At 35.4% G+C, this 27,646-nt stretch overlaps 1 protein-coding gene and 1 pseudogene across 1 annotated transcript; one reads left to right on the top strand and one right to left on the bottom strand.

Moving 5' to 3' along the window:
* Nucleotides 1–189: 189 nt before the first annotated feature.
* Nucleotides 190–26,493, bottom strand: LOC110895057 (homeobox protein knotted-1-like 6). The gene is made up of 5 exons (XM_022142319.2): nucleotides 25,852–26,493; nucleotides 25,142–25,264; nucleotides 24,946–25,057; nucleotides 3,007–3,233; nucleotides 190–516 (listed from the first exon to the last, which is right to left on the bottom strand). Exons 1-5 carry the CDS (start codon nucleotides 26,194–26,196, stop codon nucleotides 352–354), a joined length of 972 nt encoding a protein of 323 aa, XP_021998011.1. The 5' UTR covers nucleotides 26,197–26,493; the 3' UTR covers nucleotides 190–351.
* LOC118485338 lies at nucleotides 18,077–18,171 on the top strand (annotated as a pseudogene).
* Nucleotides 26,494–27,646: the final 1,153 nt, after the last annotated feature.

Genomic DNA, 27,646 nt, shown 5'->3' with positions numbered 1-27,646 from the left:
CAATAAGTTTATGAACTTTAATGAACCAAAATTAGGTTGCAAGACTTTTAGTAAAATGAGAAAATGTGTCGTTTTTTTTTTTGTGGCACGATTGATATTTAAAAGAGTAAAGAAAAAAAAAGACACACTCACAAATCCATATATAATTACTAATTAGTAATTGTGGCATGATAAAAATGCAAACAAGCATTTCAGAAAAATAACTCAACTAATTTAGCGTGGTTAAAGGCAGTAGTTTGGATCATAATGATTAAATTATTTTAGTTACAAATATAGTTTGTTAAGTTGAGAATATACATGCATGAAAGCATGCAACAGATATATGTATGTATGTATATATATTTGCAGAGTTTAATCATCATAAATATATTGATCAGGAACAGGAAGACCACCCATGATGGCTAACTGCATGCTTTCTGATGGTTTCCAGTGACGCTTCCTTTGGTTTATAAACCAGTTGTTGATTTGCTTAGGATCTAATCCAGTTGTTTCCGCTAATGATATCTTATCACCTTCCTGCATTTTCATTTATTAGTTCTATCATCATCATCATCATCATCATTATCATAAAATTAAGATATAACATGCAAATTAAGCTGATTAGATTCAATTAGAAGTGAAGCTGTGTCAGTTTGGAACGGTTATTTCAATTTGAGCTATTTAACTTTAGGAGTAGGATCAAATACAAACCACATTTCGTATACAAACTGTAAGAACCATTTAAAAAGTGACATCCAACCAATTATAGAGAAATGGTAAAATGATAACCTAAATAATATCAATTATCTTGAATTCTTTATAACTATGCTAACAAGCAATTAATTCTTTATTTGGATCTTCCTTTTATTTTCAATGTACTAATAAAGAAGAGTGCTGATATCGTTTCACATATGTGCTAAAATCAATTATCTTGATTAATTTTCATGTGCTAATATAATTCAAAAGTGCTATTTTTATGTATGTATTGTTTTAGTATGTGCTAATTTAACTTTTTTTAAATGTTATGATCTGTTCTTACGGTTTGAAGGATAAATATGGTTTGTACCGTAACCAACCCCTTTAACTTTATATTTTGATAATTGAATGTAATTTAACTACATAATGTTGTTTAACCGGTAACCAATTATTGATAGGGAATGAAAAAAAAACATCAATGATTAAATATTAAGATTAAAACAATACAATAAAATAAAATAAAGGTATATGAAATGTTTACAAAACTAGAATTGAGGCCCCCGCGTTGCAGGGCGAGGACGTAAAACGATGCTACTAGAGATGGGGGCGTAAAAACATGCTAAGTAGCAACCCAACGACAACTAAAACCAAGAAAAAAATGTAAAAAAAACACAAATTTATAACACCAAGTGACGTAAAACATAGACGAACTCATACCGCCCGAGGGTGGGTCATAAAAACACCAAACCAACGACAAAAAACGGGAAAAGCGTAAAAAATACGAATGTATAAGACCAAATGACTCAGAGTCGAGTGGTTAAAAGAAAAACAAAATATGATCAAAATTAATATTTACACTAAATTAACAATAAAATAAGTTTAAAATTAAAAAATTAATAAATCTATCATTTGGTTTTTACCACTTAAGATTTAATTTGCAAAGAATAGGCTGATTATCCAATTGAATGACACAATCATATGCAATGGTATGTAAATTAATAAGAAAAAAGAAAAAAAAGAAATTGAAACTGCCAATCCAATATAGAACATGTGGATCAGCTCATGTTAGTACATACCCTTACTGTTCTTAAGAAACTACTATAGAGTAATACTTATAAATTATAATATACGAAATTCATATATTTTTACAAAAACAATATTTTAAAGAACCATTACGAGAAAATTGTGTTTTGAAAAATAATATGTTAAGTACATATTTTTCTAAAAAGAATTATATTAATGTGTCATGCAAAATGCCATGTCTACGTGCCAGTATGTGTAGCATGCCACATGTTGCTCATATTACACAAATAATATTAATAAAATATTTTTTTTTAACTAGAAACATTTTTTTGGGTTTAAATATAAAATCACACTTTGTACAAGTTTCGAACTCTTTCATTCATTGTAGCTAGTGTTAAAAATTCTATCTATTTAACTTGTTGGGAAAAATACTTTTTGTTGTTGTTGATTTAAGATATTTGAAGTTTAACCAAAATGATGAATTTTTTACCACCTGATTAGGTATTGGTCTAGTAACTAGTAAGCATGTAATGGACTAAAAAGTGCAACCTTTTGTACTTATTTACTTCTTAAAACTCACTATAAGCTATTGGTGAAATCGATTACGGCCCATGAGTTTTCTTATTTATATCAATATTAGATTATAAAAAAAAACTTGTATAAAACCACGTATAGAACAATATGTTGCACTTCCTGGATACAAGTAATATTCAAATAATTTTCATTTGAAACCACCGAACTATTAGGTTATTGGGCCCATACAATTATATAGACTCACGAATCATAGATGTTAGTAACTTATCACTTCGTGTTTTTTAACCATCTTATTTAACTATTCTGTCACTTTTTAAAATTTTAAATCTTTAATATTTAACGTAAACTTTACTCACACCTTTTATGAGACAAGGTAGGTATTTTTTACGAGTAAAGTCCTTTTTGAGTCAAAAAACTAAACATGTCTTGATTTGAGTCCCTGTGGTTTGTATTTTTAACCCTTTGAATCCAAAACGCAAACCTCATCCAAATCATGGACTAAAAGGGTTGGATTCAAAGGATTAAAAATACAAAGCACAGGGACTCAAAGGGTTGGGTGAGGTTTCAAATTGGATTCAAAGGGTTAAAAATACAAACCACAGGGACTCAATTCAAGACAAGTTTGGTTTTTGGATACAAATAGTTAAAATACGCAAACCACAGGGACTCAAAAAGGACTTTACTCTTTTGAACTAGACAAGTCTGGTGATACTTTCGTTGTGTCACTATCTTTTATCTAAACTGAGTAGAGACAATGTACATAAAAATACTTACAGTAGGATAAGGCCATTTATAATGTGAACTCCACCAATCAAGTAATGTTTGCCTTGCCTCCTTTGGGAGCTTCCCTCTTTTCTTCTTCTTTGTAAATTCTTGCTTTAGGGAACTTATACGACCTCCGAATTTACGCAACAACGTATCCTTCAGTTCTTGGCTCATATGTGTGCTATCGGTCTCTCCTCTACTAACTTCTTCTTCTTCAGATGAAATGCCACCTTCATCTGAACCATACATCAACTAAATATCAAATCAAATAGCTTTGTTGATATTTTTAGCACTACTACACAACCAAGTATTTACAAAAAAAAAAAAAAAAAAACAATTGTAAATCTATCTTCTGTTTTGACGTAACTTGGCAAGCTTTTTGGTAAAATATATGATAAATATTTTATTGCTTAAAAAGGAAAAAAATATTGTAAATTATCACTGGGTCATAACTTTTTTTTTTTTTTTTTTTTGCGACCGGGGTTTGTGACCGCTATTTTCGGTGGTAATGGCTTTTTACGACCGATTTAAAACAGGAATGATGGTCACAATACTATAGATAACCATTTGGGATGACCACATGTAATATAACACGCCACGTATTTTCCTAACTTTTATTGTACATCATAAGACCCAGCAGAACAAACATTTTATTTTCTAAAGCTCTTTTTTCTAAGTGATTTTAAAAGGTGTATCAAACTAGGAAATCTGATTGTACTTGCAAAGTTATATAACATGGTTACATTTGTAAGTTTGTACAATGATAAAACATACGTTGTCTTAATATGCTTTTGCTATTATAAATCGCCCTTCCTCTTTACTCAATAAAAGTAACTTTGTAGTTTGTACACAAGAGTATAATTACACAAAATATGTACATCTTATATGAAAAGTCATGATGTTATATGTAGGGGTGTTCAGAATTCGATTCGGATTTGAAAAATTCGAAATTCGACTCGATTCGAATCCAATTAAAAATGTTCGAATTCGAGTTGATTCGTATTCGAGTCCAGTAATCGAATTAGAATCAAATACGAATTTATAATTTTCAATTCGATTCGAAATTCGAATTCAATTTAAATATATATTTTTAATATATGTATATACACACAAAAACATAATTATACACACATAATTTCTAAATGTGAGTCCCAAATCAGCTTTGGATCACAGTTATAGTGATTGACACCTATTAATTAGATGTTTGAGTGATAAAAGTAAGAAAACCAAGAAAACTAAGAATAAGATGAAGAATCTTGTCCAAGGATGAATCAACCAAGGTTGATTAGTATCTCATGATGATAATAACAATCAAAGAGCCTGGATTTCGTATTAAAGCACAAGAATCAGAAGATTACACAAACGATAAACACAAAACCACCTTAGTCCAAGAAACTTGAAAACCTAAGGAGTGGTGCATTGATATATATAGACACTGATTACCCAGCGTAATTAACAATTACGTTGGGAACATAATTACGCCGCCACTGATTACAAAGTTTACAAAATATTCAGTTTTGGCACTTCTAGTTTATCTAACTATTACAAACAGCTCTAAACTATAAAACTTAAGTAGCAACGGTCTCAAAACGTTCTAACAATACTTGGTCAACATGAACTACCTCCATAAGTGACAGTTTATTATTCATAACATTACCAAAACTTCTGACAAATAGCTCATACTACTTATTTCCAAAATTTTACCTAACTTAAATCGCTACTAGTAACCAACCTATCTTCTAATTTTTTGTGTTTTGACATATTGATAGTTAATTAATTTTGCAGATCATTATATTTTATGCTGAAGATGTAGTAGTTTTAAAAAATGAAAGTAAAATAATTTATTGTTTAGGGTGAATTTGAATTAAATCGAATTAATTCGAATTCGGTTCGAATTCAAGTTTCAAATCTAATAGAATCGAATACGAATTCATATAAAAAAATAAAAATTCGAATAATTTGAAAATTCGTTATTCGATTCGATAAACACCTTTAATTATATGTACAACTTATCTCGCATGCTAAAGAAATACCTCCTTTATCTATATAGATGCATGTGGTCCAGTCACTCGTGACATTTTTGGTTATTCTATATATATCGTTGTCGTTAAAACAGTAAGATAAATATATAGATATGCCGGTCTTATAATTAACACGATAACACATACATGCATGTCGACAACAAGATGTACAACTATATATTTAACGAGAGTTAACACAGTGAAGTAAGTGATTAGATAACGTATCAGGGCATACATGTTGTACATACACAAATAACATATAAACAAAGATTTTTTTTGAATATTTGCAGAGGAAGCAGATAAAGATACATGTCCGCAGAATACTAGTAAAAATAACCACCTAAATTCCAAATATTATTAGGATTCCGATCGTGAATGGTGGGAAAGACGATGATAATGTTTTCGTTTGGTCGTTTCAATGTCAGTATGTACGAAAGGGTAAAGTGATGGGGATAGATGGCCCACCATCAAATCAAAGTGTCAGACACCACCAAAACATAACATTCATGATTTCAGTATTCTAATGTTGACACACGAACAACACTATCAGAATGTCTACAAAGACAAACTAAGATGAACTCCTCTCTACATCACACATAAATGATGGATCCCTTTTATCACTTTCTACCCTGTACATATATTAGTTAGATTAAACACATTATAAAGAAATTAAACTCATAAAAATACAGTAAACCATTATCTTTTAACTTAACTTTAATAAAGGTAAGCCACTTCAGGTGTTAATATTCTCACGCCCCTCCCCTCTATTTCTCTCTATATATATACACGTAGATATATAGAGAGAGATAGAGTGGAAATGATGTGATAATAAGATTTATATAGGTGTGAGAATAAGATAACTTATCTTTGACAATAGAATATGTGCCTAGAAAACATATCCACCAAAAAAGTCATGTGTAGAGGAATATATCACCTGATTACAATATAAATGTTGTCAAGTGTTTCTCATACTTATTAGTTTCATAGTTTGTTTCCAGCTCTGTTACTAAAAACAATCACCGGTTTGTGGGAGACCATCTCTAAAGTTGTGGATGACCTGATAGTGTTGAACACCGATGTGCTAGTCTTATGGAAGGTGTTGTGGGAAATGGATTTTTTTTTTTTTTTTTTTTTTTTTTTTTTGTAAAACTAGGTGCTTTCGCGAAAGATAGAATGAAAGTAGGTGGCTAAAGGAAAAGTAAGTTAATTTAGGTGGTCTAGTGCATGAACTAGAGGACTTCAATTGTTATTTTTGACAAAACTGTGGTTCTCAGCATTGTCTCCCCTAACTCTATAGTTCATGTGGAGGATTAGGTAAAGTCCTCTAGTTCATGTGGAGGATTAATTTAAGTCCTCTAGCAGATCTGGAGGATTAATGAAATCCTTTGATTTAAGTAGAGAAATAAATGAAGTCCTTTAATTCATGTGGAAGATTAATGAAGTCCCTTACTCTAGGTGGAAGACTTTGAAGTCCTCTAGTTCATGTAAAGGCATAAATTCAATTGAGCTGAGAGATGTTTCACGTGAGCAGGCATTAAGCTCTCAAGTTTCAGGTTTCTTCTATTTTTTGCATTTATATATTTATTTATTCATTTATTTTTTGATGTAATTAAAAAACATTTATAATAAAATATTTTAAAAAGAAGGTGAAGGGGTATGGTCCCAAAAAGCCGCGCAGACCATTCAGGTCGCGCGCGGGACCATACTCCTTAATCAGCAAGCTAATCATTTTCCGAACTCGCGCGGACTGCCTAAGCATAGCCTGACCTCGCGCGAGGTCCAAACAAGTGATAACATCAGTTTCGACAATTAGCGTTCTGAACAAGAGCCTTCAAACACCTACAGCCCTGCGCGGGCTAGTTACGTGCTCAACAAGGGTCGCGCAAGAGATAGAGCGTAATGCCACTTCAGAAGGTACACAAGGTACAAGTGGCAGAAGAAAGAGCCAATCAGCGTCCACCAGGCTGTGCTCTATCGTGCTCCACGATCGTCTGACGTGCAGGAGACAATAAGTACACAAGTACGTCTACGTGGCACCAATCAGGGGGCGGCGACACCTGCCCCATGATCTCCACTTACCTGCTGATGGCAGAGGGACAACAAGGCCGACAATAGGGACACGTGGCTCCAATCATGGTGCGCCAGCACCGGAGAACTTCTAGAAGGCACTAACGGTCGATACCAGTGAGACAAGAAGGATATTCTCTGTTGTCGTCTTCCGGCCCAAGGCCCATCAGCCATCTCTTCTTACACCTCCCCGGCTATGAATAGAGACCTTCATGCACAGGTTAATTCATTCTGCCCTCTTCACTCCTACTCTTAACACACACTTATTCCTCAAAACAGATACTTATTCTCACGCCGGAGTCTGGTTAAGAGGGAAACTCCCATATTCCCCTCTTAACGAGCTAACGGTGTTCTGTTTTGCAGGAAGATCGGATCATTAAGGAGCTCAGGAAAGTTAAAGAAGATTAACTCTCATGTTTGAAACATAAACCAAACTAATTAACTCTAAAATTAGTTCGTATAGCAAACAAAATAATACCGATTGAGTGTCCGTCGTGTAGCACGTGGATTTCAACTAGTTAGATTACGATCAACTTTATAACTTATTTATACAGCTTAATCGTACTACGTTACCTAAACCACAAAAAAGTGGGCCCACTCTAAAATATGGGCCATATGCGATCATCCACCTACACACTCTTTTAAGACGCCTTTGATTATATAAAATGAATATTATCATAGTAATATGAATAATTGGCTCATGAACCTCGTCAATCCGATACAAGTATTTGTGTGACACAATACAACTCTAACTCTTGTATCACATTTTCCAATAACGAAATGGAAAAGGAAATGGGCGAGGCGATGCAAACCATATATCTTGTATTCAATTATGCATGTTCATGTAAAAGAATCCTAATTTCTAGTCTCGTACCGTCCTATGTGCTGAGGTGTAGAGGCCCGCGGGAGGAGCTTGAGTGCAGAAGGCGTGTCTATTAGAGAGAGGGGAGAGAGAGAGGGTATGCACGTAGTGATTAGAGATTAGAAAGAGACGGTCATGCCGACATGGAGACTGGTAAACGCCCGTGAGCCTTTACCTATGCAGAAGTTGTCGCGTATGATCTAGTAAACTGCTTTAATTAAGGATCATGCTAATCACACACGCCAAAATAATTTTCACACCCCTAAGCGCTCCGCTTTGGCCAAAGCGCGGCGCTTAGGGCGACAAAAGGTGATACGAGGTTTCGAATGACTGACTGAGTGACAGACTGACAGACATAAAGGGTGACTAGGTTTCAGTCACCCCGTGAACCCTAAGCGCCGCGCTTTGGCCATAGCGCGGCGCTTCGATCCCAAATTCTGGCTTTAAATCACTAGCCAGACAACAGATTCATCACTCGAATAGTTTTCGGGCCTTGTTTTCTGTCGATCTTCTTTGCTCTATTAGTTAATTTTTTTGAAAAAACGATGTCGTGGTTCAGTAACTATCTTTTCGGTGATTATTCTGACGAGTCGGTTGTTCCTGATTCTTACGAGGGGACCGCTATTTCTGACTCGTTTGAGAAACCGGTGTCGTCCAACTTGAGGGAGACAGAGGTTGTATCTGGCATTCGTTATCGTGATAACACGGTGCAGCTGGATTTGAATACCCCTGTGGAGGACCCTTACGCACAACAAGGTTATTCGAATTTCGGTTACGGTGGCGACTATAGCTTTGTACAGCAGGAGTGTTATCCAAACGACAGTTACGGTTGTCATCAAAGTTATTCAAATTTCGGTTACGGTGGCGAGCAAAGCTTTGTACAGCAGGAGTGTTATCCAACCCAGAGTTACGGTTGTGAACAAAGCTTTGAACATCAAGTCTATTCGAATGTCGGTGACGATGGTGAGCCGGAGGATGCGTCTGTTGACGAGGAAGGTTGTTACCCGGTTACATTTTCGTTTGATACAACGCAGACCTTTTCGTCACGTAAAGAGATGGTGCGTTGGGTACAAGACACGGCAAAAGACAATGGTTACCTCATTGTGACAAAGAGGTCGAATAAAAGAGGAGAGAATTACAAGATTTGGTTTCAATGTACTTTTGGCGGGGAGCATAAGAGTGTAGCTACACAGAGGAAAACGGGTAGCAAGAAAATAGGCTGCCCGTTCGAGATGATCGGGTTTTCGGAATCATCCGGAAGTGTTTGGAGGATCGAGGTGACGAAGGCGAAGCATAACCACACTCCCATTGAAAACTTCGAGGGTCACGCGTATGCGAGAAGGCTTTCTTCGGAGGACAAAAAACTGGTTAAGGAGTTGGCAGAGCAAGATATTCGCAACCAAAGTATTTGGCGAACGCTGACAAAAAACAATCCGGCTAGAAAGCTTATTCCGAAAGATATACACAACGCTGTTCAGAAGATCAACGCCGAAAAAAATGTAGGTAACTCTCCGATGCAAAAACTTGAAAACATTCTTATCGAAAAAAATTACACTTATTACATGCGCACGAATGAGATATCGAACGAAGTTGAAGACGTCTTCTTTGTTCACGAAAAATCATTCATTATGTGGTGTGCCTTCCCGCATGTGCTAATGATTGACGCCACATACAAAACGAACATGTACAACCTGCCATTTGTTCAGGTCGTAGGCATGACGTCGACAAACAAATCGTTTACGGCTGCTTGTGCTGTAATTTCCGCCGAGAAGTCAGAGAACTACCTATGGGTGTTGCAGAGGATCAAGTCTATGCTGGCAGGATGTATGGAACCGCGCGTGATTTTAACAGACAGGGATTTTGCGCTAATGAACGCGTGTGAACAAGTTTTTCCAAAAGCGCACAAGTATCTTTGTCGGTTCCATATTCAACAAAATATTAATAAGAACAGCAAGAGGAAATTCTCTGACAAGGAGTGGAAAGAATTCGTACGTACATTTTGGACATTGTGCGAGTCTACGACCGAGGAAATATACATGTATAACTTGGAAAACTTTGAAGCACAGCTGAAAGAAGCTGACCGTGAACGTGAGTATTTCTTACATAATTATGTTCAAATTTTATATAATAACAAAAACTGACTATTTACGTTTTTTAATTTTAGAGGTTTATGATTATATGAAGAAATCCTGGTTGGATCCGTACCGTGAAAAGTTTGTATCTTGCTGGATTAACCAAACTATCAACTTTCGCCAGACTACGACCAACAGGGTTGAGAGCATGCATGCAACATTAAAAAGTCACTTTCCAAGTCATCGCAACACACTGGATAAACTTGTACTGTATGTTGATCATGTTGTTGCTAAACAATACACCGAGATTAGAAATACCTTTGAAACAAGCCTCAGAAAAGTGATGACGCACCACAAGAATCAGCCTATGCTTGCATATATTCTCAGAAAGGTTTCAATATATGCGATTGAGCTTTTGAGTATGGAACTAAAGCGTAAGGAAGACGGGTTGAGAGCCTACGGTGCAAGCTGTGGTTGCCAACTTTTTACCAGCTGTGGTTTGCCATGTGCCTGTCGTTTGGAAAAGTTGGAAAATAAAGGTAATTATTATTTTTGAACTTTCCCGTTATGATTTTGCCACCTAATTTGTTTTCATCCACAGGTCAGGAAATCCGGATCACACACATAGACGTGTTTTGGAAGAAGCTTGACTTCAAGCCTGCAAGGAATAAAATAGAGGATATTGATGTTGATGCGGAATTTGAAAAATTGAAAAAACAGATCGATCCAACACCCCCTCAAGTGAAAAGGAGCTTCTTTGAAAAGTTTCAGCAAATCCTCAATCCAGGGAACAGTAACAAAAAACCTCCTGCTGTTTTGAAGAAAACCCGTGGTCGACCAACATTGAAAATGCAGGAAGAAAGAAAGGCTGAAGCTGCTAGACAAAGCTCCTACATTCCGTCAGAAGAAACTTGGGTCGATGCCTCAGACGATCTTCCCCGTCACAGCTCGTACATATCAGCCGAAGATTCTTGCAGAGGAAAGAATACCAAACCGCTCAACCTACACCCTGATTTCCCGAATATCAAGCTCGGTCCTAAGACGGATATAGCGATCCGCAACTACGCATCTCAGATTCCCAACGTGATCCATCCATACATCGTTAAAATAAAGGACGTGAAACCAGATGGTCATTGTGGATTTAGATCGGTGGCTGTTGGGTTAGGATTGAAACAAAATTCATATTTGAAGATCCGGGAACAGCTTTTAAAGGAGTTACGTATGCACGAATCGCTTTGGAGGCAGGTTTTCGATCCGGAAAATGTAGGACATTATGATGAGCTGGTTAAACGGATCGATTTCAACGGGGTGGGACGAGCAGATATCGAAAATTACATGACGATGCCTGAGACGGGGTTTCTTATTGCCCAACGATACGGTGTGATTGTTCACACCTTCGACATTCGTGGGAGCGATACAATTTTCCCTATGCTGGGCGGCCCAAACGAAGCTGATGAACCTCACCTGGTAGTTGCGGTTGTGTTTGTCGACAAGGGTCATTTCATACATGTAGAGCTTGGAGGTTCTTATCCAATGCCTCCCCCAAACCTACTATGGACAGCGAACAGAACAGAGCGCGCAGCAGGCTGGCATACATTATACAGGGATCAGATCGACACGTACGAAATGCTTACGTATCGTGCCCCCGACCTTAATGCAACCCCATATGTTCACGATGTATCTTAAATGTGTTTAATAATAATCACGTTTGTGTTCATGTATCCTAAATGTGTTTAATAATAACCACGTTTGTGTTTGTTCAATATACGCGTTACATCACGTTAAAAACCGAATGTCACCGACACGACCCAATCGGATTCAATACGCACTTGTACGACCCGAAATGACAACATACATCATAATACTGCAATTAATGAAAAATTAAGTCATGTTCATGTATGGTAGGCGGCTGTTACACATAAAACTTCTCACAGGAGTACTTGTGATTTCAAACCTAAATGACACGAGATAACGGAATAAGACATCACACGTAACCGATTTGATCCGAAACTTGCCGTATAGTCCATATATATTAAAAAATGATGTATAAAAGAAAAAACGGCAAATTTAGACCTTTTATTGACCCGTTTGTTAATTAAATACAATTTTAAAAAATTAAAAAAAACACCAAAACGCCCCGCTATGGCCAAAACGGAGCGTTTTGGGCCCAAAGCGCCGCGCTTTGGCCATAGCGGGGCGCTTTGGTCCCTCGTTATACCCTGAAGCGGGGCATCTCCCCCCTCACTTCACCCAAACAACATCACACACACAAACAGTGCGATTTCACACACTCGAGCCATTTTCGTTGATTTTCCGAGCTTTTCAGCGGCTAAAAGGTTAGATCTAAAGCCCTTAGTCTTCGTGTATCATTTAGTGTATATTTTAGAGCATGTTTGTGTTGATTTGAGGTTAGATTGCTGCTGTGTTCGCTGCTGTTCTTCAAAATGAAGAACCAAAGCGCCGCGCCGAGGCCATAGCGGGGCGCTTTGGTTCAAGTTTATTTTTTTTTTTATTTAATTATCTATTTAATTATTATTATTTAATTATTATTATTTAATTATTATTTGTTTAATATTATTATTAGTTTATTATTATTAATAATTATTTGTTTATTTATAATTAATTGTTTAATAATTATTATTAGTTTATTAATATTAATAATTATTTGTTTATTTATTATGTTTATTAATATTTGTTTAATAATTATTATTTGTTTAATAATTATTATTAGTTTATTTATTATTATTTAATTATTATTTGTTTATTTATTATTATTTGTTTAATAATTATTATTTGTTTATTTATTATGTTTATTAATATTTGTTTAATAATTATTATTTGTTTAATAATTATTATTAGTTTATTTATTATTATTTAATTATTATTTGTTTAATATTATTATTAGTTTATTATTATTAATAATTATTTGTTTATTTATAATTATTTGTTTAATAATTATTATTTGTTTAATAATTATTAATATTATTATTAGTTTATTTATTATTATTTAGTTATTATTTGTTTAATAATTATTAATATTTGTTTAATTGATCAACGTGCAGGGATGGATTTATCCGATGAGGAGATTGAGCATATTGATGAGGGATTGGAGGGGGGCGAGGAGGAGCCGGAGTGTCCGTATCTTCAGTTTCCGGTGGGGTCACGAGCGAGGGGGAGATGCGCTAGGTTGCGCACTATACCGATTGGGGAGCACGTTGGGATAGACTGGGAGCTGCTAGCTACCGTGGGGGAGATCGAGCGGGCGCGAGATATAGTTGGGCTAGATACTCCTTGGTCGCGCCTATTTCAGATGGCGATGGAGGACTCGTACCCGGAGCTTACGTACGAGTTTTGCTCTACGTTTACATACGCGCCGCATCCGGCCGATTACGTGGAGGACCCTTTATTTCCGGTACACGAGGTTACATTCCGGCTGGCCGGTCAGCAGTTTGAGATGAGCGTGCGGGAGTTTGCTGTCCACACAGGTTTGTACACTGAGCCTGAGCTTGATACTGATTTATATACGCAGGCTGTTACGATGTTGGACAGGCAGACTCTTATTAGTTTCTGGAGGGCCATTTCCAGGGTTCCCTTTGGGAAATCCTGGCAAAAGGCCACCACCATCAGAGATCCCTTGTTCCGATACCTGCACCAGGTGATTGCGTCTACTATCGTGCCGCGAGGTTCCAGCAAGGAGAAGGTCAACCTTAGTGACCTTTTCTTTCTTTACTGCCTACTACGCGGCCAGCCCTGCGATCTAGCAGCCAGCCTGGCAGATTACTTTGCTACTGCATACCATCGGCAGCTCCGCGGGTTTCTTCACACTGGCTCGTTTATCACCGCCATTGCACGATCGCTAGGGATCGTGCCCGAGCTAGATCCGCTGCTGTCCGATCCGGTCCCGTCATCCAGGTTGGGCCGCGCGTCAGTATCCGCTATGCAGATCACCCGTACCTATGATGTCGGGCTCCGGTTCAGGGGTCCTGACGGGCTGATTTGGCAGCCAGAGGTGTTGCCGGAGGTCATCCCGGTTGTTATCGAGCTGAGGCCTGGGGTGTTAGCCCCTCCTGAGGTTCAGCGGGAGGCTCGGCGGGCTCAGCGACAGGCTCTGGGCATCGATGAGCCTGAGGATCAGCCTGAGGGTCAGCCTCAGCCTCAGGCTCAGGCTCAGGCTCAGGCTCAGGCTCAGGCTCAGGCTCAGGATGATCCGGCGCAGGAGGAGCCTGTCGAGGAGGTTCACGTACCACCAGTTCAGCCAGCTCCTGAGCCGCCACAGTACCCGCAGCACGTTTACGCTGACCTACCTCCGGTAGCGCGTGAGGTGGCTCGGGATTTCGACCGGCGCCTCAGACGTCAGGGCGCACGCATTGACTGGATCGTCCAGACGCTCGTTGAGCTACGAGAGCTCGCTGCGTTGCCTCCACTTCCCCTCCCACCGTCCCCACCGCACGAGGATTAGTACATTAGTTTGTTTGTTTAGTGTTTTGTTATGTATTATTATTGACTCAGTTGTACCTTTTTGTTGTGTATTGTATGTACAAACTGATATATATATATATATATTGCAGTTAATCTTTTATTTAAATCACGTTGGTTCTGGATTGTTTACGTTTAATGCTTTCTGTATATTTTATTTAACGTGTTCGCTTTATTTAACGCTCGTTCAACTTATTATATACACATTCTGTAAAAATAACGACGTAACGACGTAATTATAAAACAACGTTAATTTAATAAAATAACGACATTTTAATTCAAAAAAGGCAACATTCAATCATTCAAAAACAAATTCCCATTCATAACGGCAAATATCACATAAAAATTTTTTACTTCAAAAATATCTACCATACTATTTCAACCAAAAATCCCTACAAAACTAACCAAAATCAACCCAAATAATCCCCACCCCAAGCCCCAAGCCGTTTGTCTTTTTGCACTCTCAAAGCGCCCCGCTATGGCCAAAGCGGGGCGCTTTGGCTTAGTCAACAGACAAGGACTGACAGAAGTCAGTCCTTGTCTGTTGACCAAAGCCAAAGCGCCCCGCTTTGGCCATAGCGGGGCGCTTTGAGTGTGCAAAAAGACAAAGGCCGTGTGCGAATAGACCCAGCCTTAATTAAGCAGCAGAATAACTCCAAAACAGTACACCTGACCCGACCTGAGCTTGGCATAATTGACATGACCCACTCCTATGCACTCCCACCACACACGTAACATCCAAAAGACCGAACAAAGTGTAGCCACGACAGTAACACTTGAGAATAATTTAGGGTTCGTCGAAAATGATTAAATGAAGAATACGTGCGAGTGGGCGAGTGTGACAGAGACACTGAGGAGGTAGTTGGGGTGCATTGATTGCTCATCACACAAAAATAAAAAAAAGAAAAAAAACATGCAGCGGAAAGCACGGAAGTCCATGTGGGTTGTTTAGACCACCCGATCTATCCGGGGAATGGCTTTGCCAATATAGTGTTACATTTATCTTCTAGAACTATGTTAGTCAAGATTCACTCAAACTTAATTATTAGGGTATGAAGACCAAACACTCTGTATAAAAGTTGATAGATATAAATAAATAAACAAAAATATTTAAATATTATCTTAGCATGATTAAGGCATTATTCATGTAGTTAAATCTCATTTTTATATACGTAAGAGATGTTTTCGTCACACAAAATTATAAGATATTTAGCGGATGTACAAAGAAAAACTAGTATATCCACAATAACTTTTTTATACGTAAGAGGTGTTTTCATCATACAAAATTATAAGATATATATTTAGTCAGTGTAGCGATCAAAACTAGTACATCTACAATAAAATAATATTTTATATTATAATATATATACACACATACGGGTATATATAATTTTCACATGTCTACTACATATTTCACGTTTCATTAGGATGTATATGAGTCGATTTGGGTCGGTTTGGTTAATCAGTTTTAAATGTTATAGCAGGTTAGTTAAAAATAACTCAATATAATATAATTAGGCATTATTTAGGATTGATTTTTTTACTATGAAATAAATTATTATCACATATTAATATGTATTAGTATATTACATAGCTTTATAATATACATATAATCTATAATATTAAAAAATACATATAATCTACAATAAAAAATATATATATAATAGGTTCAGTTCATGTGGGTATGAAAACTTTGTTAACCATCATAACCAACCCACTATTGTCGCTTTTTAGAAAATCATTAAACCAACTCATCGGTTTTTGATACAGTTTGATTTCATCGGTTAATTCGGCTATGGATCAATTAATTTGATTTTTTACACACCCATACCTTAATCTTTACTTTGTCTCTATTTTCGTTTGATCTTTTGTCAAGCAGCTACTTTTGTCACTATTGAATGCTATATATTAATAAAATATGTACGTGCTAGATTTATAAATTCAGATATTTACAATTATACGTCAACATAAAGTGTTTAAGTAATTAGGTAAAATTTGTTCTTATATCGCATCTAAAATCTTATACGACATAAACAATATCGTTCAGATATATTAAAAAGATTATTCTTGTGATTTTGTGTTTATAATTACTTTCAATGTAAATCAAATCAGCAAGAAATAGAGTTCTTTTAATACACGTAAATCAATACTTAAGGTAGATTTCGTAAGCAAATTGAACCACAGAAAAAAAGAAATTGGCAAACGTTAGACCGTGGGGTATGGTGGAGCGTGAGTTGAGTGGTGTGGAAAAAAAGCCAATTTCAAAGGGCTAGTGCTCTTGGCCAATGAGGTTCCACCATGTTATGTGGGTAGCCCCGCTCAACGCTCGGGATAAAACCCCCGCTCAACGCTCGGGCTGAAACCCCCGCTCAAGGGGCCACGCCCAAACCCAAGCCCACCCAAAGTAGTGACGTGAGCGTTTGTACCCAAGCTACGCCCCAACCCCACACCATACCCCATAATCTTAAATAGGTGAAGTTTATATCTCCCACAAGGAGACGAACTAGTGATCTACTATATATTTCATAGGTTTGTAGGTGAGCCCTACATTCTCATAAATAATTGAGAATCTGCAGACATCTAGTCGTATCTTTCTTCTCATACCAGTCCACTTGCCACCCTCTCTTCCCAGTCCCCATCCATACATTCTCTTTCTTTCCGGTTTACCCACCCCCATACTTCAATTATTATCATTTATATAAATTATTATGAATGCATGTCATTTACTTTTGTAAATGTTTGGCAGCTCCAGATTTACTATAAATCATCCAGTAAATTCAACTGTGGCGTTGTGCTGTGTAGGGGTATTCAAAAAAATGGGGATCCGAAACTAAATTCGAAATATTCAAAAATCCGAATTTGAATTATCCGAAATTTCGGATATCCGAAAACCGGATAATACGAATTTTCGGATTCGGGTTCAGATATGAATTTCAAAAATTTCGGATAATCCAATTATCTGATATCCGGAAATTAATTTGTTTTTATAAATATATATAGAATATGAATATTATATTTAGTTTGAAATATAGTACAAATAGTAAATAATCAGATTTGGATGTTGATTTATATGAATGTTTTTAGTTTTCAATGTTGGAAATTTGGGAAATCGAATATAGGTTTAGTTTTAATCTATGCACGAAATGATTTGTTAATTTTTTTTTATAAATTCGGATATCCATTTGGATATCCGAATCCGTATCCGAAAATTTGGATATCCGAACAACGGATATCCGAAGTTTCGGGTACGGATTCGGATATTAATATTCACTATCCGAAACTTTCGGATATCCGCTTTTCGGATATCCGAAAACCGGATAATCCGATCTTGAACACCCTTAGTGCTGTGATCACACCGTCGGAAGTGGTGTGATTACGGTAGTGAACATGGTCATCGTGGTTGTCATCAAAGTAGTGGTGGGATTGATGGTTGTTTGTGTGATTGGTTGAGATTGTTGTGATTGTTTAGTCTTTTGTAGATGTGTGGTTGTGTTTTTTAAGTGATGAGTGGTGTAAGTGATTTAATGATAGTGTGATATAATTAAGTGAAATGAGGTGACATTTTATTTTTTTATTCCAATGTCTCTTTGAGGACATCCAATAGAATTGAAACGATACACAGAAAATTAACATGGCTCAGATGACACGCACAAAGTGAGATGGCTTTATGATTTGTGGATTTATAGTGTGATGGTATAATGGGTGCCTGACCCCTTATAACTTTTGTTCCATAATAGAATGAGACGGAGTGAGAACAAATATAAAGTTTTGCAATTTAATGTTTTATCATCTCAATTAACCTATTACAAAAACCCAACTAGAGTATAATTCTAAAATTTACTTTTATTTTCCTTCAAAAACCCAACTAGGTTATAATTCTAAAATTTTACTTTTATTTTCTTTCATTTCAACTTAGTAACACATAAAATCTTTTTCTTTCTTTTGAACTTGAGAACACAAAATGAAATTATATTTTTTTTCTTTTCTCTCATAATTCATGTCACTTCTTTTCTTTACTAAATTTGGGAACACAACGTTAAGGAAAATTACACGACATAAATATATAATACAAGAGACTTGTTTTTTAGAACTAATTTATGTTGATAACTGTAAAAAAAACCACACAAGCATTTTGTATATTGATGGCCAAATTATAATAGTGGATTAGACAATTATGTTATCATATTCTGTTTCGCACTTAAAACAAAAGTCAAGACCGGCTTTGGGTTGGATGAGCCGCACCCCAGCCGAGGCCCGATATTTTAAAGGGCCTAAATTTAAAAAAAAAAAGGTTATATATGTATGTATGTGTAAGAGAGAGAAACTAAAAAAATTATTAGACCCTCTCAATAAAAATTTAATTTAACAATTTATTGGACCATCTCTATAAAAATTTAATCTTACAATTATTGGATCCAAATAATTTTATTTTTATCCGTATCTAAAATTTTATAATATATTAGGCTCATTAGTCTTATTTTGATCCATAACTATCATCCAAACATCTATATAATGTAATTTATTGGACTCTCTCTATAAAAATTTAATCTAACAACTTATAGGCATAAATAGTTTTATTTTTATCCATATCTAAAATCTTATAACATATTCGGTCTATTAGTCTTATTTTGATCCATATCCATTATCTAAACATTTATCTAATGTAATTAATAATACAAAGTTAAAATTAAACAAAAAAAAAAAACTAAAGACTGACATTGACGATGATGAACTTTATATGATGTTATTCGACACATCAGAAACCAGTTAATTTAGCAACTCTATATTTTTGTGATGTTTATTGTTATAACGTTAATCGTCGTTTAAAGAAATAGTCTATATAATTCGTTAGGTCAATAACTTTTTTTTCGACTCAACTGAAACACTTAAATCCAAGAATTACTCTAAAAAAGTTATAAGTAAATTATACTATACCTTTACTTATCAACATATTCTTATTCTTGGTTCTCAAATAAAGACTATCTAAAACGAGTAGCATAATACATACGTAATAACTACCTTTACCCGTGACTTACTAAAACCTGAAATCAAATGTCTAGGATTATATGGTTGTCGGTGAAATTATCTGAAAAGGTAGTTTTTATTTTAAATGAAACTAGAATTAAGCACCCCGCGTTGCGGCGGGGGTCAAAAACTATGCCAAATAACATCAATGTCACACCGTTGGTAGCGACCACCAACACTAAAGTTGCGGCGTCTTAATACGAAGAAATAAGACTGAAACATATAACATATAAAATATGTCGATTTAGGACCCACGCGTTGCGACAAACTTGTTAAATGGAAAAAAATAGACGTAAAAACGTTGAACCGTACACGCACGCTGCGCCGAGTTAACTCACAAAATAACGTAGAAAAGAATAACTAAGTCGATGTATGATCCGCCATTGCGGCGAACTTGCCAAAGGGGGAAAACTGACACGTTGCGACATACCTGTCAAATGCGAAAAAACAGACCAAAAGCGTTGAACCACACACGCACGTTGCAACGTATTAACTCGCAAATTTTAGAACGAAACGTAAAATGAAAAACTTGTGAAAGATAAAAAGTATGAGGGACCAAAGTTGTAAATAAAAAAGTTTTGAGTTAAATTACAAAAGTTGAAAAGTTTTGTGTTAAAAGTAAACAAATTAAGATGGTTAAAATACAAAACATGAAAATCTTTGGGTTAAAAGTGTAAAATCACAATTTTTTTTTTTTTTGAAAAACACCGGGTATAACAACACAATGCAACAATGTGTTGCTAATTTATATTATGGAAATGGCAACTAAAATATATTTTTCTTTTTCCAGTTTTGGCCACAAAATTTAAATATAAAGAGTTGATTGAGGGTATAAAAGATATTTTCTTTCTTAAATTCATCTTGTTTGTAAAATCATTGGAAGGAGCCTCTCTATTTCTATTTCTACATGATAGAGGTAAGGCTGTCTACATCTTACTCTTTTCAGACTCTATCTTAACTTTGCTATTGGTGGAATTTATTGAGTATGATGATGATGTTGTTTGTAAAATAATTTAATTTAATGTAAGCTTCTTTGAAAAATTTATGCATATATTTCTAAAATTAAAGCTTTCTTTTCCAAGTAGGAGTTTTTAAAAAATAAATCTCTCGAAGGCTACCAAAAATGTGAAACGCACCTCTAGAGTATCAATTACGCAAAATAAATCTCTCGAAGGCTACTAAAAATGTGAAACCTCTAGAGTATCAATTACGCATGCGTGGCAAACAAGTAACAATTAACAATTAATTCAACGATCACCAAGTCTAATTAGAACATTTAAAAATCAACTTAACAAGAAGATTCAAACATATAATAAAATAAAGTACTAAGATAAAGAGAAAATATGTAAATCATGTGTCAAATATGACGTATATTAGGCTAACTATACAAGGATGGCATATTGAATGATATTAGTAACTTAGCCATTCTCGATTGTAAAACCTTTCACATACACAGTCTCATACGTGTTTGGTATCGGGTATACCCGCTATTCTATCAAAATCTACCATTTTCACATATTTTAAGCTTGCCTATGGGGCTTGCGTTTCTTTGCCAAAACATATATGATATATATCATTACTCTACAACATGGCTACACACACCAAAACAAGCTACTTAAAAGTGAAGATTAGCACCTACCAGTTGTAATAAGATCAGCAAAAGTTAACATGTACTTGTAAACATATATAATTATAGTTGCCAACCAACCATTAGCAACCTAGATCTACGAAACAAGCATTTTTGGACGTAAATCTTAAATAGTTTATTTAAAATGTTGGGTTTGAGCATCAAAGGCTGCCAAATTTAGCTTCTTTATCTTCTCCACTCCATTGGAGATGGAGACAAACATTAGAATTTTCTGACTAGAAAGCATTACATACGACAACTTGAATGACTTTAGGGAGTGATTGAGATGCTTATTAAAAGTTAAAACTATTTTTGCTTATTGTGTTTTCTATGGTAATAATATAAACACCTTTAAAGAGGGGATGGTTAATCATGCATCATGTTGTGCCGTTGATAGCCGAAAGACAAGGGGTACATGCACTAATCGGCATTTGTTTCAAATGTTGAGTGTTATGTGCTTTATGTCCAAGTCATGAAGCAAAACCAGTATCAAGTCGGTGGTCTCACTGGAAACAACCTCTCTATTTCTATGGGGTAGAGGTAAGACTGTCTACATCTTGCCCTACTTAGACACTACCTTAGCTTTGCTATTGGTGGGATTTACTGGATATGATGATGATGATGATGATAACCTTTAAAGGTGTGAGCCGAGATTGACAATAAAAACTTAAGTCTCTAAGAGTACATGCTTGTAATTTCAAAAATCTTACAAGAAATCCAGAGGTCATCAATACCCTGGTAACCAATGAGAGGAAATAAAATGCAGCTTGCACAGAACAACTTGATTATTAAAATCATTTTTGTTTATTTCCTTTTGATTTTAAATGTTAGAAGTTGCTTGTCCAAACTACTTAATTGATTATTTGTGAATAAACAATTTAAAGTTATTTACTATAATCAGCTAATTCAAAAAATAAAAAACAATAAACATATAAAAAGCTGATAAAACACAAAGCGAATTGTACTTTGTCCAATTAAGTAATGATATAAGGATCAGATCTAAATATAGAGGCAAAAAACCTGAATCATCAAGTACTGCTGAATATTAAACCTTAAAATAAGCTTCTTTAGGAAAGTTGATTCCTGGACAAGCGTACTTACAGAGATTTATCTGTACTTCTCGGATTGGTTCAGATTAATAAGCATCTTGTTTTCTTATTAAAGCACCTTGTTTTCTTATTAAAGCATTACATTTTCCCTAAATAAGTATTTATCCTCCCATGTCCTAAATGATGCTATTCAGTATCGTGTCCAACCCAGGAATAGACCAGAGACTTGCAGTTTTATCCATAGCAACAAATCACAAATGTTTGTTGAAACGACTTATGAGCTAGTGTGACTGATTTCAAATAAATTGTTTTCCGGTTTGACCCTCATTGTTCGCTTATGTAAGTATCAAGGAATGATGTAGTATCTAGGAATTATGTAAATATCGAACGTGAGCATGCACACCACGCCTCCTAACCTACAAAGAAATTTATTCGGATTTCTCTTAAGATTTAAGTGAATCCTTAATACCTATAATAACATGACACTAAAATCATTAACATGTAAATACTATCTGTAGACTAATAGAGAAATATTTACTTGAGATACTAACTGCTCAGGCGCTCAGCTAATAACAGCAGAAATACCAGCCAATATATTCTGTCATTAAAATCACTTGGCTATAGGGTCTGGTCATGACCCTCATGGTCACCATGATCCTCCACATCGGCGCCATGTCATTCACTTCTAATCTATCATTCAAAACCACTACCCTAAGGGTGTGGTCATGACCCAAACCACTATCTTCCCATTTTAATTTATTTTTGTAGAAAAGGAAAATGAATCATTGAAAAAGGAAAGTAGGCTCATGGTTGCCATGGTTTAATCCATGCCAACCATGATGGATGAAGGAAGGGGATGGTGTAACAATCCATTAATGATCCTATGTGGCATTAATGACCCAACTAATGCTCCCCATACCCTTTAGCCTTATAGCCAAAAACGATAGTAGCATCAGTAGGGGTGGAGTTAAGACTCTTAACTTAAGAGTGTTACAACCCCGTCCCCGTAGTGTAAAAATACCCCTTAACTCCATTTACGTAGTGTAAAAATACTCCTCAACTCCGTCTCTGTTATATAAATGATACCCCCAATCATAAAAAAAAATTGGGATACCCCTAAATTTTTTGCCTAGTTCCGCCACTGAGCACCAGTCATACTTTGAAACAGTTATATACCAAGTTTTTGTACTTAAATGACACAAACCACTCCAAACATGACACAACACAACCAAAAATGAGACGAGAATGTTTCAGTACTGTTCAATGGTCCATGATTTCAGGCTGAAGTACTTTTCCTTTCCTTGGTTCTTTCTTAACGAGGACCATATTTCTTATACTGACTAGATGAGCACCTACCAAACACAAACTTTTATATAGCGCTTGTACGTCTATATAGTGAGGACATGATACTCGCTAATTTAGCAGTATGTAACCTTGTTGAGCCACTCTGCTGCTAATCGTGAAAAGTTTGAATCAAGCCTAATATGCAATAAATAACCAGAGCTTGTGCTTCATATACACTTACTTTGATTAGGCTTGGAGCCATATGAACATATTACTTATACAAAAAAATATTTACATAATATAATATATAATTACTAGAAATATTGTTATACATATAATTATTGTGATAAAGTGATTAAATAATATATATTATCTATGTAATTGTAATTATAGATATGCATGTATATATTAAATAATTATGTATATACATAAAAATATGTAAACGTACAGTAAATAAATAATACACGTGTTTAGGCATATAAATTACTTACGTGCAAAACTCGAGCTTAATATGTTAAGCTCAAAACTATACTAGGTTAGAGGAGGTGAGCTCAAGCAACATCACTAGTGAGACTTAAAATAAACGGTAGAAACATACATTGCTATACTGTATACGCAGCCTGAGAAAATATTAAAACTGCAATATCTTAGTATTATTCCAGTTTAAATTGTTCTCATACTGAGCAAATAAAACGTACCTTTGTTTAACTGTTATATACAAAGTATTTACAAGTGTTATATATAAGTAGGTGCATAAAACAAGTCTTATATATATAGAATATATACTGTATAACTATCTTGATTAAACATAAAAATCTAATCAAATCTTTTGCTGTTCCGTTGTGTGTGTGTAAAAAGTGAGAACCATCATTTCTAGACAAAATATATACATAGTAATATAGAACTATTCTATCTGATGTTAATTTACCTGCCATAAAGTAGCCTTTTCGTTTTATTATATCTCCTGTAGTAAATAGTAAATACCTAGTCACATAAAGTATCTCCCTACTGCGTACGAGTAACTCATGACCAAAAAGAAAAGTCAAGGTACTAAGGGGATACGGAGTGGTGCGGTAAAGTGTTTGTCAAGGGGGTTTGCAGCGCGGGAACACCGCCGCCGACCCCCCTTTGTCACTCGGGGACCAAATGCCGCTCGGGGAGGGAGGGTATGAGAGAGAGAGGGTAGTGTGGGGTGGGGTCCATTTCATTCTCAACCAATCACACCTTTTTCTTTTTTTTTTAAATAGTTTACCAATTCATGAAGTGTTTAACCATTGCCAACACTTTTAAGCATAGTTTAACACTTTGACATGGCACACTCTCATCGGTTGATTTTGAAGTTTGCCACTTTCAAGTGTCTAACCACTCCCTATACCCTATACTCTATACCCTAACTACTAACTTTGCTATCTTGCGCCACACACAAACGGGTGCATAAAAATAAGAGATGTAAATATATACGCACCTATGCTGAGATTACGGAGTTGCGTTTTAATATTGCCGATGAAGGTCTCAGCTTCATCAAAAGGCCTTGTGAGATCGGATTTATACTTCACCAATAAACGGCAAAAGGTTTCCTACATAATCAAATACAACAACACGTTCAAATAATTATTAATTTGTGTCTGTAATTATTTAAAGTATGAGAGATCGAAAGGAACCATAAACTCGTCGAGCTCAGGATCAACACCTAAGCAAGTAGAAACGGTAGCGTTTCGTTTACGAACGTCATTTTCCTGGCGGATATCGTCTAACAAACTCGCTATTTCCGGTGGTGCTCCCACCTGCATAATAAACCCGTCAACTGTAACAAACTTATTCATACAGATTATGCTGCGATAGAAAATACAGATTACAAATTTTCGTAAAAAAATACAGGAAAATCGAAGGATTGAAGTCCACTTATACTACGTATTGATCTTCACAAAGTCGTTAACAAATCCACGAAAAACAGTCCGTAAAAAGTAACTTATTCATACAGATTATGCTGCTGTATAAGATACGGATTTCAAATTTCCGTACAAAATACAGAAAACCAAAGGATTCAAGTCCGCTTACATCACTCATATTACGTGTTGATCTTCACACTGTAACGGATATTAACAAATCCACGAAAATTAGGTCGTAAAACGCAACTTATTCATACGATACGTTCCGTAAAAAATACAAGAAAATCAAAGGATTCAAGTCCGGTTACACCACGCATATTACGTGTTGATCTTCACATACTTAAGGGATGCTAACAAATCGACGAAATGAATTCATAAAAACTAAAACGTAGTCGATATTAACATCGCAACGAAAAAGGAAAAAAAGGTGAAAGAGACGAACAAAAAGCGTAACACAAAACGAAATATAATATTCTATAAACCTTCTGGCAATCGATATAAGCATCGATAAGTTTCGTAAACGAAGGATGAGACGCGATCTTCTCCTTGATCGTATCGCCAGAATCATCATCATCATCACCGTCACCAACATCGACGCCATTGCGGTTGATTCGTCTTCTCTGAAGAATAATCTGTTTAGGAGCAGTTTCAACCGAAACCGTATCGGTTACAACCGAAGCAGCAACGGATAACAAATCGTCCGATAAGCAAAACGGCAAGTAGTGATCGACGGTTGAGTGAACGATGAAATTATCCGGTGAGATCAGGTTGTTTTCAGGTGGAATCGTGTGAGTGGATGTGGAATGGAAGCCGTACATTTCATCCATGACGGTTGCAACTGATTAACAGAATGCAACGATGGATAAATTTGTGATTTGTTGTTGATGTTGATGATGATCAGGTGAGTGAAAGAATGGATGAAAGGTTAGTGCGGTTGTGTATTTATGTGAGTGGAGATGATTTTAGGTTTTTGCTTTAGCTTTTGTTAAGTTATAGTTTAATTATTGGAGGATGCTTTTGGATTTGGTAGGGATTGAAGTTTGAAGTAGAGAGAAAAACGAGAGAGAGAGAGAGAGAAAAGGAGAGAGATGACTGAGTGAAGAGTATACTCTCGAAGAAAATTTTACGAAATTGACAGTTTTTATAGATTTTTATATTGTTTTTGCTTTTAACAATTTCTAATGTGTTTGACGATTTTATTTTATATTATCAATGCAATCATAAAGTATACAGCAGCATTTTTTTAAATTTTAATAAACATAATGATCAAATCATGTACCTCCGCATCTTATCTTACTACTATAATAAAAAAATAAACCACTTTAAGAGGGACACTTGTCATCATATAACACTGTCTCTTATAGATAATTATTATTTTATTTAATTTCTTTTTTTTTGAAAGTTAACTTTTATTCACAAGCAGCCCTCAACCGAGGGCAGCCAACAACAAAAAACCAATTACATCAGATTAAACGAGTACCAATCTCTCCAAAGAATACCTCTATTTTTCGATCTATTATGATACCAATGGAAACCTAACACTTTAATATCTTGAAAAATATCTACAATGTCTTTTCTTTTATTGTTGAATCTTCTTTCGTTTCTGGCCGACCAAATACACCAACAACCAACAATGATGATGCCGTGGAGAGCTTCTCGGGCAGATTTCTCCAAGCCTGCATATTCGTGGACAGAAAGCAAATCCTGGATTGGGAAAGCGTAAATAGGACTGATTTTGCACCAATGACTAATCATGTTCCAGATATTAGATGCGATAATGCACGAGCAGAAAAGATGAGAGGCCGATTCCTCACTGTCTTCACAAAGAGGACATAAAAGATCGTCGTTGAAACAATGACGTTTAATAAGGGCATCGGTCGTAGCAATCCTTCCCATCTCAGCTCTCCAAACTAAGATATTGCACTTCTTCGGAACCCACTTTGGCCATTTAAAAATAAAATTTCCGCTGAAATCAATCTCGCTTCTAAGAAAAGATTTGACGTTTTTAACTGAGAATTCACTGAGATTTCTTCTAATTAATTATAGATAACCCTTCTACTAATTATTATTTAATTTAATATCTTATATTATAAATAACCCTCCTACTAAATATTATTAGCTTAATATCTTATGAATAATTATTATTTAGTGTAATCTCCTTCTCATTTATAATATTATTTATTTGAATTAATTATATTTGAACGTTTTGTTTAGTTTATTATCAAATAAATTTTACAGAACTTAAAATAAAATTAACTAATATTATTTATCATTTAT

Source organism: Helianthus annuus, chromosome 12, assembly GCF_002127325.2.
Source record: "Helianthus annuus cultivar XRQ/B chromosome 12, HanXRQr2.0-SUNRISE, whole genome shotgun sequence".
Lineage (NCBI taxonomy): Eukaryota > Viridiplantae > Streptophyta > Magnoliopsida > Asterales > Asteraceae > Helianthus > Helianthus annuus.
Note: the sequence above shows the minus strand (reverse complement) of the source record. Positions and strands in the feature narration are given on the sequence as shown.

What these genes read in the sequence shown, in the direction of transcription:
- LOC110895057 (XM_022142319.2), bottom strand. Translation starts at nt 26,196, where the DNA reads ATGGATGAAATGTACGGCTTCCATTCCACATCCACTCACACGATTCCA. An exon ending in CTTATATCGATTGCCAGAAG is followed by an intron (nt 25,265 to 25,851) that starts GTTTATAGAATA and finishes TTTATTATGCAG; the next exon opens with GTGGGAGCACCACCGGAAAT. An exon ending in CTGAGCTCGACGAGTTTATG is followed by an intron (nt 25,058 to 25,141) that starts GTTCCTTTCGAT and finishes TTGATTATGTAG; the next exon opens with GAAACCTTTTGCCGTTTATT.